The sequence below is a fragment of the Balaenoptera physalus genome (genome assembly GCF_965194825.1).
Source record: "Balaenoptera physalus genome assembly, chromosome: 1".
Taxonomy (NCBI): Eukaryota; Metazoa; Chordata; class Mammalia; order Artiodactyla; family Balaenopteridae; genus Balaenoptera; species Balaenoptera physalus.
In genome coordinates, this window is record NC_138882.1 from 1,832,833 (window position 1) to 1,848,052 (window position 15,220).

Consider the following 15,220-nt stretch of genomic DNA (forward strand, 5'->3'; position numbering starts at 1 on the left):
CGTGAGCTGTGGGCCAGCCTGGAGATGGAGACGGGTGAGGCCAGGGGCGCCAAGGAAGGCTTCTTGGAGGCAGTGGCCCCGCGCGCAGGACCACAAGGTCGGGGACGCTGGCACGCCAGGGTAGGGCGCGCCAGGTGGAGGCGACGTGAGGACAGAGGCGGCCAGGGGAGGGGGTGAGGGCTTGGCCAGAGCACACGTGGGGAGAGAGGCCCGAGGTCAGTCTGGGGGACTTCCAAGGTCAAGAGCGAGTTGAAAGTAAGTGACAGAATGTTCTTCTCCCAATTTCTAGTGAGATGAGCAAAAATAGCAGAGACAGGCCCCCTGCCCCACCCCAAATACTACGAGTAGCAGCAGAGCAAGGGCAGAGACGTAACGTAAATAAACAGCAAAGACTATGGCCAAGGAAACGTTCTGGGCTCCTCATCAGAATCTGAACTGGTGAGAAAACAAGATCCTGAGAATTCTCCCTGCAGTCCCCAAATCTGAAGAGAAGCGGCTGTGGATGTCCTTTTCCCTCCCCACTGCTGGCTTCCCAGGGAGGAGAGGAAGGGAAAGTAAAATGAAGGCTCCGGGCTCCTCATGCATTGAGGAAACGACTTGAAGCCCAAGGGAATTCCTGTGTGAAGGGAGCGAACTCCTGCATTTACCACAATCTGACCCTGCCGAGGGACCAGCCCTACCTGCACTAGCGCACTTGGGTACCCACAGGCAGGTGGACCCTCATTTACCCACCGCTCTGGCCCACAAACTACAGCCTTGGGGGAGAGCCGAGGGGGCCAAGGTGATGCAGCTGTCCCAGCAGAAGCCAGAAAGAGAAATCACATGGCAATTGTGCAAACATACAACAGGAAGAGCAGAAGAGAGATGCCCAGGCCAGGTGAAGTCCCAAGCCTAGAAGAAAACGTAACAGATGAACGAGCAGCAAGACATTTATCACAGCTGCCTTCTGCTGCAAAACAACCCAGTAAAACATTTCAAAGACCGCATTTTTAAGTGAAAGAAAAAATGACATTGTAGACTAAGGAAATGAATTGAGGACCAAAAATACATCAGTAAAAAACCAGTCAGTGGGGCTTCCCTGGTGGCGCAGTGGTTAAGAATCCGCCTGCCAATGCAGGGGCCATGGGTGGGCTCAATGACCGGATCCCAACTGGTTCCCAGATCCCTGGTCCAGAAAGATCCCACATGCCGTGGAGCAATGAAGCCCATGCGCCACAACTACTGAGCCTGCACCCTAGAGCCCACGAGCCAAAACTACTGAGCCCGTGCGCCACAACTACTGAGCCCACGTGCCACAACTACTGAAGCCCACGCGCCTAGAGCCTGTGCTCTGCAACAAGAGAAGCCACCGCAATGAGAAGCCCGTACACCGCAACGAAGAGTAGCCCCCGCTCGCCGCAACTAGAAAAAGCCCGCACCCAGCAACAAAGACCCAATGCAGCCAAAAATAAATAAATAAAATAATAATAATAATAAAAAGCTAGTCAATAAGTTTGAGACAAGGAACAGTATAGACACTGCTGGCAGTGGAATGGGTGTCAGAGAAAAAGCCTAAGCTAAAATGGTGAGCTTGGCTGCATGAGAGCAAAAGGCTAAAACAGCTAGAAACTAATCGATGTGAGTCAACACTGGGCTATTGATGTCTCTGAGGGCCAGGATCCAAAAATGAGACAAAAGACGTATTCAAAATGTAACACAAAAGAAAACTCTCTACAATAAAGAATGAAATTCGCAGGTCAAAAGCATACATTGTTTCAGGAAAATTGGATGCAGAAAATTCCACACTGTGTCATATTCTAGTGAAGGATTAAAGTTCAAGGATTAAAAGACATCTTCAGGAAGGAAAAGGAAATCACATACACGGGGAAGAAATCAGACTGGGCTCCAAGACGTTCAGATGGAAAGGCAACAGGCCGACCCCATCCTACGTGGTGGGTAGGGCCGGGGGTCTTGAGAGAAGGGGGTCCTTCCCCACCTGCTCCATGCCCAGGAGGCAGACAGACCCACCGCAGGGGCTTGGATTTGATAGAGAGAACACAGCCCTGGCTTCTGGGAACGAGCCCCTCCCCTCCATGCTTCCTCCACTGTCACCAAACTCCCCTTTCCCGCACCTCCCGCGGAAGCTCATCTCCGTCCCCACCCCGTCCCCCAGCCCCGACAGCGCCTCTGGTCCACAGCATCTTGCAGCCCAGGCGTCCAGACGACGACTCGGTCACCCCAGGCGTCCCGAGCCCCTTCTGCAGGCCAGCCTGTTGGGGCTGACGGTCCAGAGGAAGAGATGAGACCCCACACAGGGCAGCACCCTGTCCAGTTCAGCGCCCCTTGCTCCCCTCAGCGCCGCGCAGAGCAGCCTGACCAAGGCCCAGGGTTCGGGTTGAAACGAAGCCCCTCTCCACCGGCTGGTTGCCTCACGCCTCTGGCCAGACCCCCGTCCACCCACTTTCTTCCTCTGCCTCTGCGCTTTCCTGCAGCTCAGCCCTCGGTCCTGGACGGCCTTCTCCAGCCCACTCTGCCCTGCAAGGTCACCGGCCACGGCAGCCTCTCTCCCCCGTCCCAGGGCCGGAGGAGTTGAAGGGCAGGGGCAATGCTTCTGGGCCTTCTCCTCTCTCAGCATCGCGGGCCCCTGGGCCCCTCCCCTCCTGTGCCCGGTGGCCCCCCGGCCCCTCCTGGATCCGCGGTAGCTGAACTCCCCCACTCACGCCCCCGACCTTGGCCTCCCGCCCTGTGAAAACCTCAAGTCGGATGGATTCTTCCTTCACAATGTCCCTCAGGGCCACGCCTCTGTCTCCTCCCTAAGCTGGACTTTGCCTCCTAGATCCAGTCTCCCCTGTTCCCGCCCATCCTTCAAACCAGACTCCCAACCCCCTTCTCGCCTCCAGCCTCCCCTGCCCCGCGCGGGCCACAGCCAGACTCCTGCTCTGACTCTGAGAACCCAGACTCACCTGCCCGGCCTTCTCTCTGGCCAGACTGGCGTGCACGCCTCAGCCAACACCCCGACGCCCCCGTGTCTTTGCTGACACCTGCTTGGAGCCCCTGCTCCTCACCTGTCTACTCTAAGCCAACTTTCCAGCCCAGGACGGCCCCCAGCCCAGCAGGCCCCCGGCCCCGTTCCCTCCTCCAGCTGCTTCGGCCGCCCTGAGCCCCTGAGACGAGCCTGACTCAGCATCCGGTCCCCTCGGCCTGAGTAAAGGGACCGCGCTGCCGTCCTTCCCACCAGCATCCTGCTACTGGGACTGGCCCGCCAGCCTCTGAGGCAGCGGCCGGCTCTCCACCCCTGGACTCCGCAGGGCCTCCATGGGGCTCCGTACACCCTCCGCGGCTCACTTGTCGGGGGCCCATAGTGAGGCCCGCATTTTCCCAGTAGTCTTGTCTCTCAGAGACCTGACGCCGTTTATCCCCAGGGAACATCACGATGTCACAGGGCATCACCAAAGCTGGAATCAGCCGCCCCATTCTGCTTAGCCGCTGTCAGTACCCGCCACTGGCACCCAGGAGGAGGACCGTGTGGCCGTGCTGACAGAGGATGTGGTTCAGGAGGATGTTGGTCCCGCTTCTCCAGTCTCCCAGGACAGAGAATCAGACAAACTCATGCCTGCTTCTTCATCTCTCAAACGGAACCAAGCCTCATCCACTCCCTGGTTTGGAAAATCATACCAGATTTACAAGAGCAGGGGAGGCCTTACGTCCCCACGGCAATTAGGATGTAACCCAAAGCAATTACACGTGACCTCCAAGCCCTTGGCAATTACCCTGTGAACTTTGCACTCCAAAGTTCCAGGGTGGGGAGGTGGCGGGGGCGAGGACAGAGTTAACCCCGGGCTCCGGTTCCTGCCAGGGATGCTATCTCCCAGGGAATTACCCGACGGGGCTCTGCTGTCTAATTACAGCGCTGGCTTCTCTCTCCTTCTCCAGGCCTGGGGATGAGGTGAGTTTATCCCACCCCTGTGCCAAAGCACAAGACTGCATCCACCCATTGCCCGATTGTCAAATATGGTGGAAATCATTCAGGAGATTCTTGGCATGCATTCCCATTAGTGCGGTATAGTTGCAATATTTGCATATAATAGCAGAGGGAATCGCAGCTTAATTCCTCTCTTCCAGCCCCTCAGAGCACTTCTTATGTCGCCTGGCCTCACAACAGCCCCACGGGGTCAACAGGAGATGGTCATCCTCACGTTACAAGGGGAAACGCAGGCCAGAGGTTCGGAAACCTCCGGGACACAGCCAGGAGCGAAGCCGTCCAGGGTGGACACGCCGCCGTCCGGGTGGGGGAGGGGTAGCACTCACAGCACCACGAGGCTGGACAGGTTCCGGAAGGCGTGGTCGGGGATGTGGCCTATGCGGTTCAGGGCCAGGGTCACGGCCTGCAGGGCGCGGAGATTGCCGAGGGCCCTGACGGGGATCTCGGAGAGCGCGTTGTCGTCCAGCCACAGGTGGCGGAGGGAGGACAGCCCCTCGAAGCTCCTGTCCGGGACCAGGGAGATGAGGTTGGCATCGAGGCGCCTGGTGGAGAGAGGGGAGGGTCAGTGCTGTGCCAGTGCAGCCTCCGAGGTGCCTGGGAATAAGGGGCCCCGGGGCTCGCCTCGGCTCCAAGCCGCAGCTTTTGGCCCTTTACGCCCTGCATTCCCGTCGGTGACCCGAGGCTGCACCCACAGCCCGGCTGCGGACAACACTGCCCCCCGCCACGGTCAAGCCCCTCATCAGTGCCGCGGCTCCCCTGCTCTGCGGACGCTGTCCTCCCAGCCCCGTCCACTCTGAGGCCGGATAACAGAGATGTCCCACCACGGACACGGGGGACAGCCCCTCCCTGTACGCGGCCAAAGGAAACGCCTCCTCAAAACCACCGGCCGCTCCCGACTGCTCAGCCCTGGAGACCCTGCTCCCCGGCTCAAGGGCCCGGGGGTGGGACGGGGCTCCCTGCTTGGCTGGTGGCCTACGGGAGGCTCCTGGATGTCAGAACAGGCAGACGGATGGTGGGCGGTCCGGTCTGTCCACAGCCAGAGGGTCCACGGTGGCAGAGGACTTCTGATGTGAAGTCTAGGCACTCTCGGCAGCCAGCAGGACCAGGAGACAGCCCGTGCCAGCTTTTCACAGCTGTGCCCAAGCCACGATGTCCTTGACCAATGTGCCTCCTGGTCCAGGGCTCGGGCTGAAACCCCATCACCCCATGCAGCTGGTCCCACAGGGATGAGACAAGCTGGCCTGTGGCCGTGGATCTGCCCCTGGACTTTGCTGTCTTGAGGGGCTTTGCACTGAGGCCTGGTCCTCCGCACGGGCAGATGGCACCTATGTCATGGAAACGCCAGCCCTCAACCACACAGGCCCGAAGGCCCCGTCACGCTGACCCTAAGGAAGACTGGGCGGTGGCGGAGGTGCCTTTCTTCCATCCCAGCAGCACGAGCCCACGTGTCGACAGGCGGCAGTGCTCCTGTCTGTTCCCTGAGCCATTTCACCAGTGTCCCTCCCACCCCCGGGAGAAACCCCCAGGCTCACCAGCAGAGGAGCTGTGAGTGAACAGGCAGACACTGGAGCCTTGCACGGGAGAGCAAGCCGACCAGGACAGGCCCCGAAAGCTGCAACTAGGAAAGACCTCCACCCACGTCGGACCTGACCTGACGGCCACAGGCCCTTCCTTGAGTGCCTGTCAGTCGGTCACTGTCGTCAGACCCTCGATGGTCTGACTGTGCTGGTGACCTGGGACCACAGGTGGGAACAGACTCCAAGAGCCTCGCCAGGATGGCCTGGTTCAGAAGGCCAGGGTGGGGCCTGGAATCTGTTTCTAAAGAGTGCCCTAGATGTTTCTATGCATAGACAGTTTGGAAAGTGCTGGATAAGTATCGGCTACAAAGAGGACGGTGTCCCCGCCCTTCACAACTCAGTGGGAAGGTCGGAAGATGGTTCCAGCGCAGTGTGATGGCTGGGGAGGCGTTAGGAGTGGCCTCCAGGTGGAGGTGATGTTACGTGGAGACCTGGCCGACTAGGAGGAATCAGCCAGTGGAGGAGGAGGGGGGCGTGTGGGAAATAGAGCATCTGGAAGGCGACCCAAGCAGCCAGGCCCAGGCGGGCTTCAGGAAGGGCAAGGGGAAGCTGGAGGGAGCAGGGCAGGTGCAGCCGGCGAGGCAGGCAGGGCTGGAGCTTGAGGGCCCTGCGAGCGATTCTGTGTTCTGTGTCAGGGAAACGGGAAACGGGGAGCCAGGGAGGGTGGTAAACAAAGAAGGACGTGGCCAGGTTTCTGGTGTTGAGAAGGGGCCAGCCTGGAGCTCCTCACTCTGCCCCATCCACCATCTCCCGCACCCTGCACTCACACACCGCCTCTCCACCCCATCGAGCAGGCTTGGCCACACCGGCTCAGTCATCGGCGCCCCACCCACCCACCGCCTCTGGCCCCGGGCATCAGATCTTCCTCCAGCAATGTGGTCCACAGACCGTAAGCTCAGCACCACCGGGGAGCTGGTCGGAAAGGCAGAGTCTGAGGCCCCATCCCAGACTTTCTGGGTCAGAACCTGAATTCTAACCTCCCAGGTCATTGGTGGGGTCGTAAGCACATTAATGTCTCCCAAGCACCAAGCCAGGCCTTCCAGAGCTTCTGACGCTCTGGTCGGTGGCAGGGACAGCTGGATGGGAGAGGGAGCCTGAATGGGGAGCCAGACGTTTCGTCCTGTGGTCAGTGCTCGGCTGGCCCTGGGGCCTTGATCTGGGGTTCAGTCACCCATCACTCCAGGCCCCGGGCTCCAGCACCCCCTCCTGGGTACGTCATCTCTCGCACCCTCCACGACACACCATCCACAGACAGCGGTGTTCTCAAATAAACAGGGGAGCAACTCCCCAGCCTGGGGCTGGCCGAGTCGCCAGTGGCCGGAGGGCATCCGGACAGACCTTCCTAGCAGGTGTGGTCTTGCTCTGACACCCGTTCCACCATGGTGAGACTCTCACCCTCATCTCGCTCCCGTCCACAGAGACCCCAGCAGATGTCCGGAGGCTCCTCATGGTCCTGGGGAGACCCCCAGTGGGGCAGCACCTTGGTCCCAGCTTTCCCAGAGACTGTGGGCAGGTAGCTGAGCCCTGACTCCCACTTCGACCACATAGACCGCAGCCCCACAAATGGCCTTAAGGAAGGTAAGATTCAGACCAGGACAGCGGCGGGTGGGCACCATGAATGAGGGCCTCAGGCAGGGGGACACAGGGCCAGTGTGGATGGGAAGCGGGCACGGACCTCATACTCCCTTAGAAGGTCAAATCCATAAGCCCCCCACCTCCCCGTGGGACACGGGGGGTCCGGTGGGGCTGTAGCCTGGCTCTCGGCCGCTGCCTTTCCAGGGGGCCTGGGTCCCCGAGGCAGGGGCGCTCCCCCTCCAGTGACAACCATGACCCCGCAGTGTCACTGCTCCCACTTACGAGCCCTTGTCCTAGGCCAGGTCGGTACCAGGCGTGTGATCGGCGTCCTGGCAGCAATGCCACGAGGGGCTCTGAGCACGCGTTTTCACAGAGGGACCAAGGTCACTAGAGAGCTGGGGTTCCACCCAGGTGTCTGAGCCCAAATCCACGTGCCTCACCCCCTGCGACACCGGTCCTGGGGGCGTGAGGAGGGTGAGGACCTGAGCGCCCGGGGAAGCGTCCCGCTGAAGGACAGAGGACAGAGGTGGGTAGCCGGACGCGAGCCGGGGCTGGGGCCGGGCAGGGGGACGACCTTCACTCGGTGAGCTCGGCGTCTGAGAGCTGCCTGTGTGCGCGTACGTGTGAGCACACACGTGTGTCCTCACACACGCCTGTACCCGCTTTCACAGGTCCCCACGGCCCCGATTAGTCCTCCTGCTGCGTTGGGTGCAGCCCAGGGGCAGGAGGGCTGAGAAGGGCCACCTCTCCCTGGTCGGCCCTCCCATTCGCAGGGAAGGGCTGGGCTGGACCACAGAGAACACCCCGCCTCCGTCCACAGCTCACAGGCTTCAGGCTCGGTAGGCGAGGGGGTGGGGTGGCGCTGGGAGCAGAGGAAGTGTCTGCACCTCCCACCCTGCTCGATGCTTGGAGACAGGGACGTGCCCAAGGGGGAATCCAGCAAACTGGCAAGTGGAGGAGCTGGGACAGTCGTGGGCGAGGTCGGTCAGGCCTGCGCCTGCGTCTGGGCGGGCCTGGCACAGGTGGCCTCAGTGTGGGCCATGGACCCAGGGCAGCAGGGTTGGATTTCCCACACAGTAATCCATGTTGCCCACTTAAATTTGAATTTCGGGTAAATAACAAATCGTTTTTTGTATAAGTAGGTCCCATGCAATATCTGGGACAATGCCCAGTTAAATTTGAATTTCCAATAAACAGGAATAACTTTTTAGAATAAGTAGGTCCCGTGCAGTATCTGCACTTTATGTGGCAGCTCTCACCCTGGGGGGTCCTGTGAGCATGGACTTGGCCAGCAGGCAGATCGAGTCACAAATCCCTCATTTAACCTGTTGGGTCGGTCTCCTCAGCTGTATACGTTGACTACCCGCCCATCCGAGACTACTTGGAGGCGAAATGCACACAGCTCAGAGGCTGCCCCCAGCTGCCTCTCTAACAAGGAGGCCGTGCAGAGGGGCGGGGGAGCCCAGGGAGGGGCTCGCCACCTGGCGACCTCAGGACCTCCTGTGGTTTCGGCTGTGAGGACAAACCCCCCTTTGAGGTGGGTCCCCAAGGCGCCCAGAGAGGAGTGGGGAGGGGGCAGAGAGGCAACGGAGCAGCACCGGCTTCCACTCCCCCTGCCCCTCTCCTGTGTGGGACGGCCCCCTGCCCCCAGGAACCTCTAGCCCCTGGGGACCCTCCTGCTGCCCCTGCCCAGCCCCTGGCAGGCTGGGTGTCCTCCAAGCAGCTCCCACCCCTCAGTCTGGGTTCCGGCTCCCGGGTCCCGTGCTCGAGGGTGGCCAGGGGGCCCCTGCTCTGGGGAGGGGAGCCAAGGAGCTAGTCCAGCTCTCCGGCGGGGAGGAAGAGGGCAGTTATGCCACGGAGCCCTGGAGTAAAGCCAACAGCCCGAGCTCCCCCTCCTTCTCCCATGGGGGCTGGGCTCCGCTCCCTGGGAGGCTGCTGGCTATGCCAGGCAGGCCAGCAGGCACCTCACAGGCCGGTCCGGGCCTGCCTGGGCTCTGGGGAAGCCGCTGAGCCTCTCCAGAGCCAAACCACACCCCACGCTCCCCCAGGAGGCCAGGAGGGAGGGCTGGGCCCCTTCTCTCCAAGCCCCACAGGCGGTGGCCTGGTCCCACAGACAGAAGAGGAGGGAGGAGAGACCCCAGCTGGGAGCAGGAGAGATGGAGGTGGGAGCTTGCTCACCGACAGTGACAGAGACCCGGAAGAGCAGGGGTGTAGACGCAGATCCTGTTCCCTGGGAGCTTGAAGGAGCCACCCGCCCCACTCAGCTCACCAGAAGGGCCAGGAGCCCAGAGAAGGAGAGAGAAATGCCCAAAGCGGGTAAGCGGCAGGGCTGGACTCAAGCTTAGGGCTTCTTTCCACCAGCCTGGGTCCCTATAAGGACTGCACGTCTCTGAGCTGCAAGAGGCACATTCCTATCTGGAGACCAAGGACGCTTACAGCCCGCAGAGCACTAGATCGAGCGAACAGACCCTCTCTGGAATTTCTTTCTCTAATCCTTCCTATGTCCTACCAGATCTTAGTCAAACTCAAGACAGAGGGACAGATTCGGGGCTCCGAGTGGACCATCAGCTGATCCACTTGTTGCCACCAGGTATCCATTCAAAAGGGATCAGGCGTGGTACCTGCTCCCTGAGCGCAGTCCCCAGGGAGGGTCCCCTGGTCTATTCTGCTCCAGTGGCTGCAGGGTCGCTCCAACTCTGAGCCGCGCCACGTGGAGGACCAGCGGCTGTAGGACAGAGCCCTTAGGAGCGGAGAGGGACTGAGACCCCTGAGGCCCAGCGGGCCCAGCAGAGAGGATGAAAAAGAAAGGTGAAAAAGAAAGGTGAAAGAAGGTGAAAATAGAAAGAAAGCAGCCACTTTGGACCCAGTGACCCTGTGCACGAGGCAGCCATTGACACCAGGGGGACCGCCGGGAAGGTGAGGGCTTGGGGACAAACTGGCACCTGCTGAGCCGCAAGGACGTGCCTGGGCCTCCCGCAGGCAGTGGGCCCCAGTCTCCCACATCAACACCGCCGCCAGTGCCGGCCTCCAGCCTCCAGCCTCAGTGGGAGGGCATGGGGCTCCCGGGGGGCATGCTTGGCGGAAGGGCTCGTCCCCCTGGGCACCAAGCAGACACGACCAGCTGTCGCCCAGGTATCTCTACACACGGACACTCTCCCCGCTCCCTGGGAGACCGCAGCCTGCGCGCCCCCCCCCCCCAGAAGGCCTCTGCGCTCTCCCAGGGCTCTCCCAAAGCCACTACCGCAGCCCCCCAACCACCAGGCTCCCCAGATGCCCCTCATCACAGGAGTCTCAGTTCAGCCGGTAAGTATCAGTCCCTTACTCCTCGATTCCATCGGAGTGGATGAACTTCAATCCCGATGGACTGAGACATTCCATCCAGTGGAGTGGACGGAACCCACTAAGCGCTCATCAGCGCCGACTGCTAGGCCAGCCCTGGGCTCGTCTCTGGGCTCCAACATGAGCTGCACACAACCCCTGTCTGGAGAAGCTCTTAGACTATTTACTTTATTATTTAATGAAGCAACACAAAAACCTTAGCCAGCGTTTCCTGAGAGCTAGTCGTCACCAGGCGCGCTAGTATTTCACATACACTTGCATATTGAATCTCCACACCAGCCCCGCGGAGTTGGAAGCTCGTACTTCTCACCTTGCCTGCAGGAAAGCGGCCTCGGAGGTGAAACCGTGCGTCTGACTCCAAAGTCTGTGGCTCCAAACCCACGGCCGGTACTTGGTCAAGTGAGCCTGTGGAAAACACTCTGCAGCTGGGACCCGCCCTCTGCCTGTGGGAAATCCAGTAAGGCCTCCCAGAGGAGGTGACATTTGAGCTGGTTCCCAGGGGAGGAGTTTTCTGACGGGCGAGGGGGCGGGCGCCTCTGGTCCCCTCTGAGACAGCACGTCGGATGCTGTTGCCCCCGGGGCCCCTGCGGCTCCCGACCACCTGAAGGGAGGCTGGTGAGGCTGAGGAACGGAGCCTCTACGTTTATTTCATTTTAATTGACACACGTGCCTAGCCGTTCTGTAGAGGCTTCAGGCAGCCAACCCCACCCCCGGAGCCCACAAGCCTTTCAGGATGATTAAAATCTTACCACTTGGACACTTCTTTTTTTAAAGAATGGAAGTTGCTGATAGTGTTTTTAGAAATCTGGCAGACATTATTAGGTAGCCTTTTAATTTTAATGGAGGTTATAGCTTTTTGAGAGAAACTTGTGGGACTGGGACACAGACTTGGAATGCAGGGAGCTTTGGGCAGAAGGATGGGAAGGACGCCCAGTGTAGGTGGGAGGAAGGCCAAGGCCAGCTCTGGACCTTCGACCATTACCACGCTTTTCTCTGATCAGACGGTAAGACCCCTGGGGGCATGGGCTGTGTCCTCTCCCTGCAACTTGCCAAGTGGGCGTTCAATCTGTGTGGCTTTTGTTTGTTTTGATGGAGTTCTGAGTGCTTCCAGCACTGTTCATAGGACTGCCTACCGAGAAGAGACCAGTCACAGGGTGAGAGCTGAAAGGGACCCCCGCAACCAAGGAGGAAAGGGGTCAAGGACGGTCAAGGTCACAGAGTAAACAGAGGGCAGAGCCAAAGAAGGCGGTTGGCGTGGAGCCAGTTCCCCTTCCCTCTTGCCCTGGTCCACTGGGGAGCATACGGCACTCACCCTTCTCTGCCCCCCAGACAGGGCCCGGTGTAGCCTCCCAGAGACCCCAAGGCGGACGGCCGCTCCTGCCCCGCGTCTTGGCCAAGGTCTCGTGAAGAGCTGGGGCCCCACTGCCCGGCCTCCCAGGGTGTGCACGACGCTGAGTCCAGAAATGAAGACTCTTGGGGGTTGGAACCCCGAGCACCCCAGCGGGAGGAGGCGGCCTACGGTGACGGACAGCGTCGGGAGCAGAGCGGACGCGGACGTCTAGGCCCCCAGAAGCTTAAAGTCGAGCTCTGCTGCAGGGGCGGGGCTGGGGGTACAGGAGACGGAGCCTTAATTAATCTCTGTGTCCCCCCGCAGCGGAGGGGAGGGTTGGGGCAACACCGCTCACCGCCTCTCCCCACACAGGAAAGTCTGCGTCTGTCGGAGGACGGTGGGTTCAGAGCTCTGATTTATGTCACCTAATGAGATCCTTCCCCTCTCGCTGTCAGCCTCTCAGCAGATCAAAGGGAGGATATTAAGACAAAGCCAATTCCAACCAGTCCTCTGAGCTCTGCTGATGCCCGAGCCACCCTTCCCCTCCACCCGGCAGGAGAGTGACGGATGGCGAGAACCCCAGGAGCGGAGAGAGCTTCCTTTGTGCACATCAAAGGTGACACCTGAGCCTTCCTCCAGGCTATTCCGCGTGTTTAATCGGCAGCAATATATAAAGATAACTACCTGCCCTCCATGGGGAGGCAGGGAGGAGCCCCCGTGTGCAGCCTTTACCAGCTTCCCCTGAAGACACAGACCTACAGATCTGGCAGAAGGCCAGCTCTGTGGGTGACCGTCCCGGAACGCGGTGGGGACTACACAAGGCGCCCATCCACGCCCCCGCCTCCCGCCGCTGGACTCCAGACAGCAGGCTGGCCTCGGTGGGCCTTCCTGGGCCGTCTGAGAGGCGTTAGCCTGTCCCGTGGCTGCCTGGGGCCAGGGCGCCTGCCCTCGGCAAGGAGCGCTACGGCTGGTGGGGGAAGAGGCAGACGACCCCTCCAGGGAGGGGCAGAGATGTCCGAGGTTTAGGGAACACGAGCAACACCCCAGTGTCTTAAGGCCATCCCACCAGACTCTGTAGTAACAGGTGCCATGGAAAAGGGTGCCGTGGGGGATGGAAAGAAGATGCCGGTTCTGCGTCCCTAACCCAGGGTCCGGTCGTCCCTCCTCCCGAGGGCCCCTGGCTCCCCGTGGACCAGTGTGGGAGCCGGGAGGCCACAGCTGCGTGGGGTCAGTTCTTTCCCCCCAGCCCCTACCTCCCGTCCCTCCACCGACCCCTCTGTCTGTCCGCCCATCCGTCTGTCTGTCCATCCATCCATCCACTCACACAGACTAGAGAACCACCCCCGTGTTCTGGGCTTGTCTTCCTCCTGCACAGAGTCACCTACGGCTTCTGGCCAACTCCGAACTCCTTAGCTTGGGCTTCAAGAGCCCGTCCCCGGAATGACTCTCTCATCAGCCTCGTTTCTCAGAAGGGCCCCCCATTCTCCTCTTCACATGGGAAATATGCCTCTCTCCCCACTTCCTGTCCGACTTCATGGTGTATTCATCTCTGCACCTCTGTAAAGGTCGGTGCCCTTCCTTGCCCTAGGCTCCCCCTCCTCCCCCTCGGGGGCCCCCGACGCCCGTCACCTGCTCGGGCCTCACGGATTGACCCGTGAGCACCTCGCACCTCCGCCCGCGCTGAAGCCCTCGGCACGGGAGACTAGCCATAGGCCTCTCCCCTGGCCCAGGAGACAGGTCAGATACTCCAGTAGTTCCCAGTGAAAACAGAGGAAAATGTAGCCTCCTTCCCACTACAACACCTATGAGACACAGAAAAAGACGAAACCTTGGACCTTGACCAGAAGCAACACTTAACCAGAACCTGACATCTCTGCCGGCCCTGAGGTCAGTGGAACTGAGGAAAACAGCCAGGAATGAGTGGTCTTCATCTGTTTTGCTCTGTGAAACAGAGGAGCCCCCAGCCTTAGACGGGAGGCGGAAGGCACGTCCCCCCTTCCCCGTTTCTTCGGAATCGCGTTCCAGAAAACTGCACAGCCGCCTCCCCTGACTGTGTGAGCGACGCGTTTCCAGGCAGCCAGGGCTCCAGCCCCCCCCCCGGCACCCCAATCCCCACTTCCGTGTCCACTCAGAGACCCCGATTCCCGAAAACCACACGGCAGGAGGGAGGGGCGGGGGGCGGGGGCGCCTGCACCCTGGGAGGCCAGGGCCATCGCGCAGGACGACAGCCTGAGCCAGGCATCTTGCGACAAAGCGGTTCTGGCCGTGGCTCCACCGTGGCATCACTTGAGGAGCCGCTAAACCTCTGCTGCTTGGGCCGGACCCAGAGCCCCTGAGTCGTCGGGTCAGGGTGGAGCCTAAGCACAGCACCGTTTAACGTTTCCTCTGGTGCGTCTAATGTTCAGCCGGGAGCAAACCTTCACACCCTGCAGTCCTTGGCCCAGGGAATCGGAGGACCACCCGCTGGGTGAAGTGGAAGCTTCCATGCGGGACACCAGAGCTACGAGCCCCTGCTTAGGTGCTGAAAATCGGCCTGGGGATCACACACACCGACCTGCTTCCCATCCGGGTATCTGAGAAGCTGACTGAAACAGCCCCGGATGATGGAGAGCCAGACCGTGGGGAATCCACGTTGCCTCCTGGTGACAAACACCACGTCCCGATGAGATGCTGTCTCCTTAAAGATCAGGGGAAGCAGGACTCAAAGGGACATTCGTAAACCCACTGTCACAGCACGATGACAGCAGCCAAGAGGTGGAAGCAGCAATCCAACCGTCCATCACCGGACGATGGGTAAACAAAATGTGTACGTACACACAGTGGACTATTATTCAGCCCTCAGAAGGAAGGAAATTCTGACACCTGCTACCACGTGGACGAACCTTGAGGACGTGATGCTGAGTGAAATAAGCCAGACACAAAAGGACAAATACTGTGTGATTCCACTTCTGTGAGGTCCCTAGGGTCAAATTCATAGAGACAGAAAGAGGAAGGGTGGGGGCCAGGGGCTGGGTGGGGGGCTGGGGAGTGAGTGCTTAACAGGTGCAGAGTTTCAGTTTTGCAGGATGGAGGGAGGTCTGGGGATGGATGGTGGGCACGGTGACACAGTGATGTGATGCACTTAATGCCACTCAACTGCACAATTGACTATGATTAAGGTGGAACATTTTATGTTATATAGACTTAACCACGATTTTTTTGGTTTTTGTTTTAAATTTTTATTGGCGTATAGTTGGTTTACAATGTTGTGTTAGTTTCAGGTGTACAGCAAAGTGCATCAGTTATACGTATACATACATCCACTCTTTTTTAGATTCCTTTCCCATATAGGTCATTACAGAGTATTGAGTAGAGTTCCCTGTGCTATACAGCAGGTTCTTATTAGTTACCTATTTTATATATAGTAGTGTGTATATGTCAATCCCAGTCTCCCAATTT

General features: G+C 59.7%; 1 protein-coding gene and 1 long non-coding RNA gene across 3 annotated transcripts in view; one reads left to right on the plus strand and one right to left on the minus strand.

Moving 5' to 3' along the window:
• The window catches only part of LGR6 (leucine rich repeat containing G protein-coupled receptor 6), a 99,010-nt gene that overhangs the window by 34,546 nt on the left and 49,244 nt on the right, over window positions 1-15,220 (minus strand). The window contains exon 5 of the mRNA XM_082413141.1: window positions 4,288-4,503. Coding sequence (XP_082269267.1) covers window positions 4,288-4,503 — 216 coding nt within the window. The remainder of the gene's footprint in view (window positions 1-4,287; window positions 4,504-15,220) is intronic.
• Window positions 7,152-14,748, plus strand: LOC309637950. Of its 2 annotated transcripts, none has more exons than XR_014250877.1 (2): window positions 7,152-8,650; window positions 9,475-14,748. It is a non-coding gene; the product is annotated as an uncharacterized lncRNA (long non-coding RNA). The 2 variants fall into 2 exon arrangements; XR_014250878.1 differs by having other exon boundaries at window positions 12,238-14,748.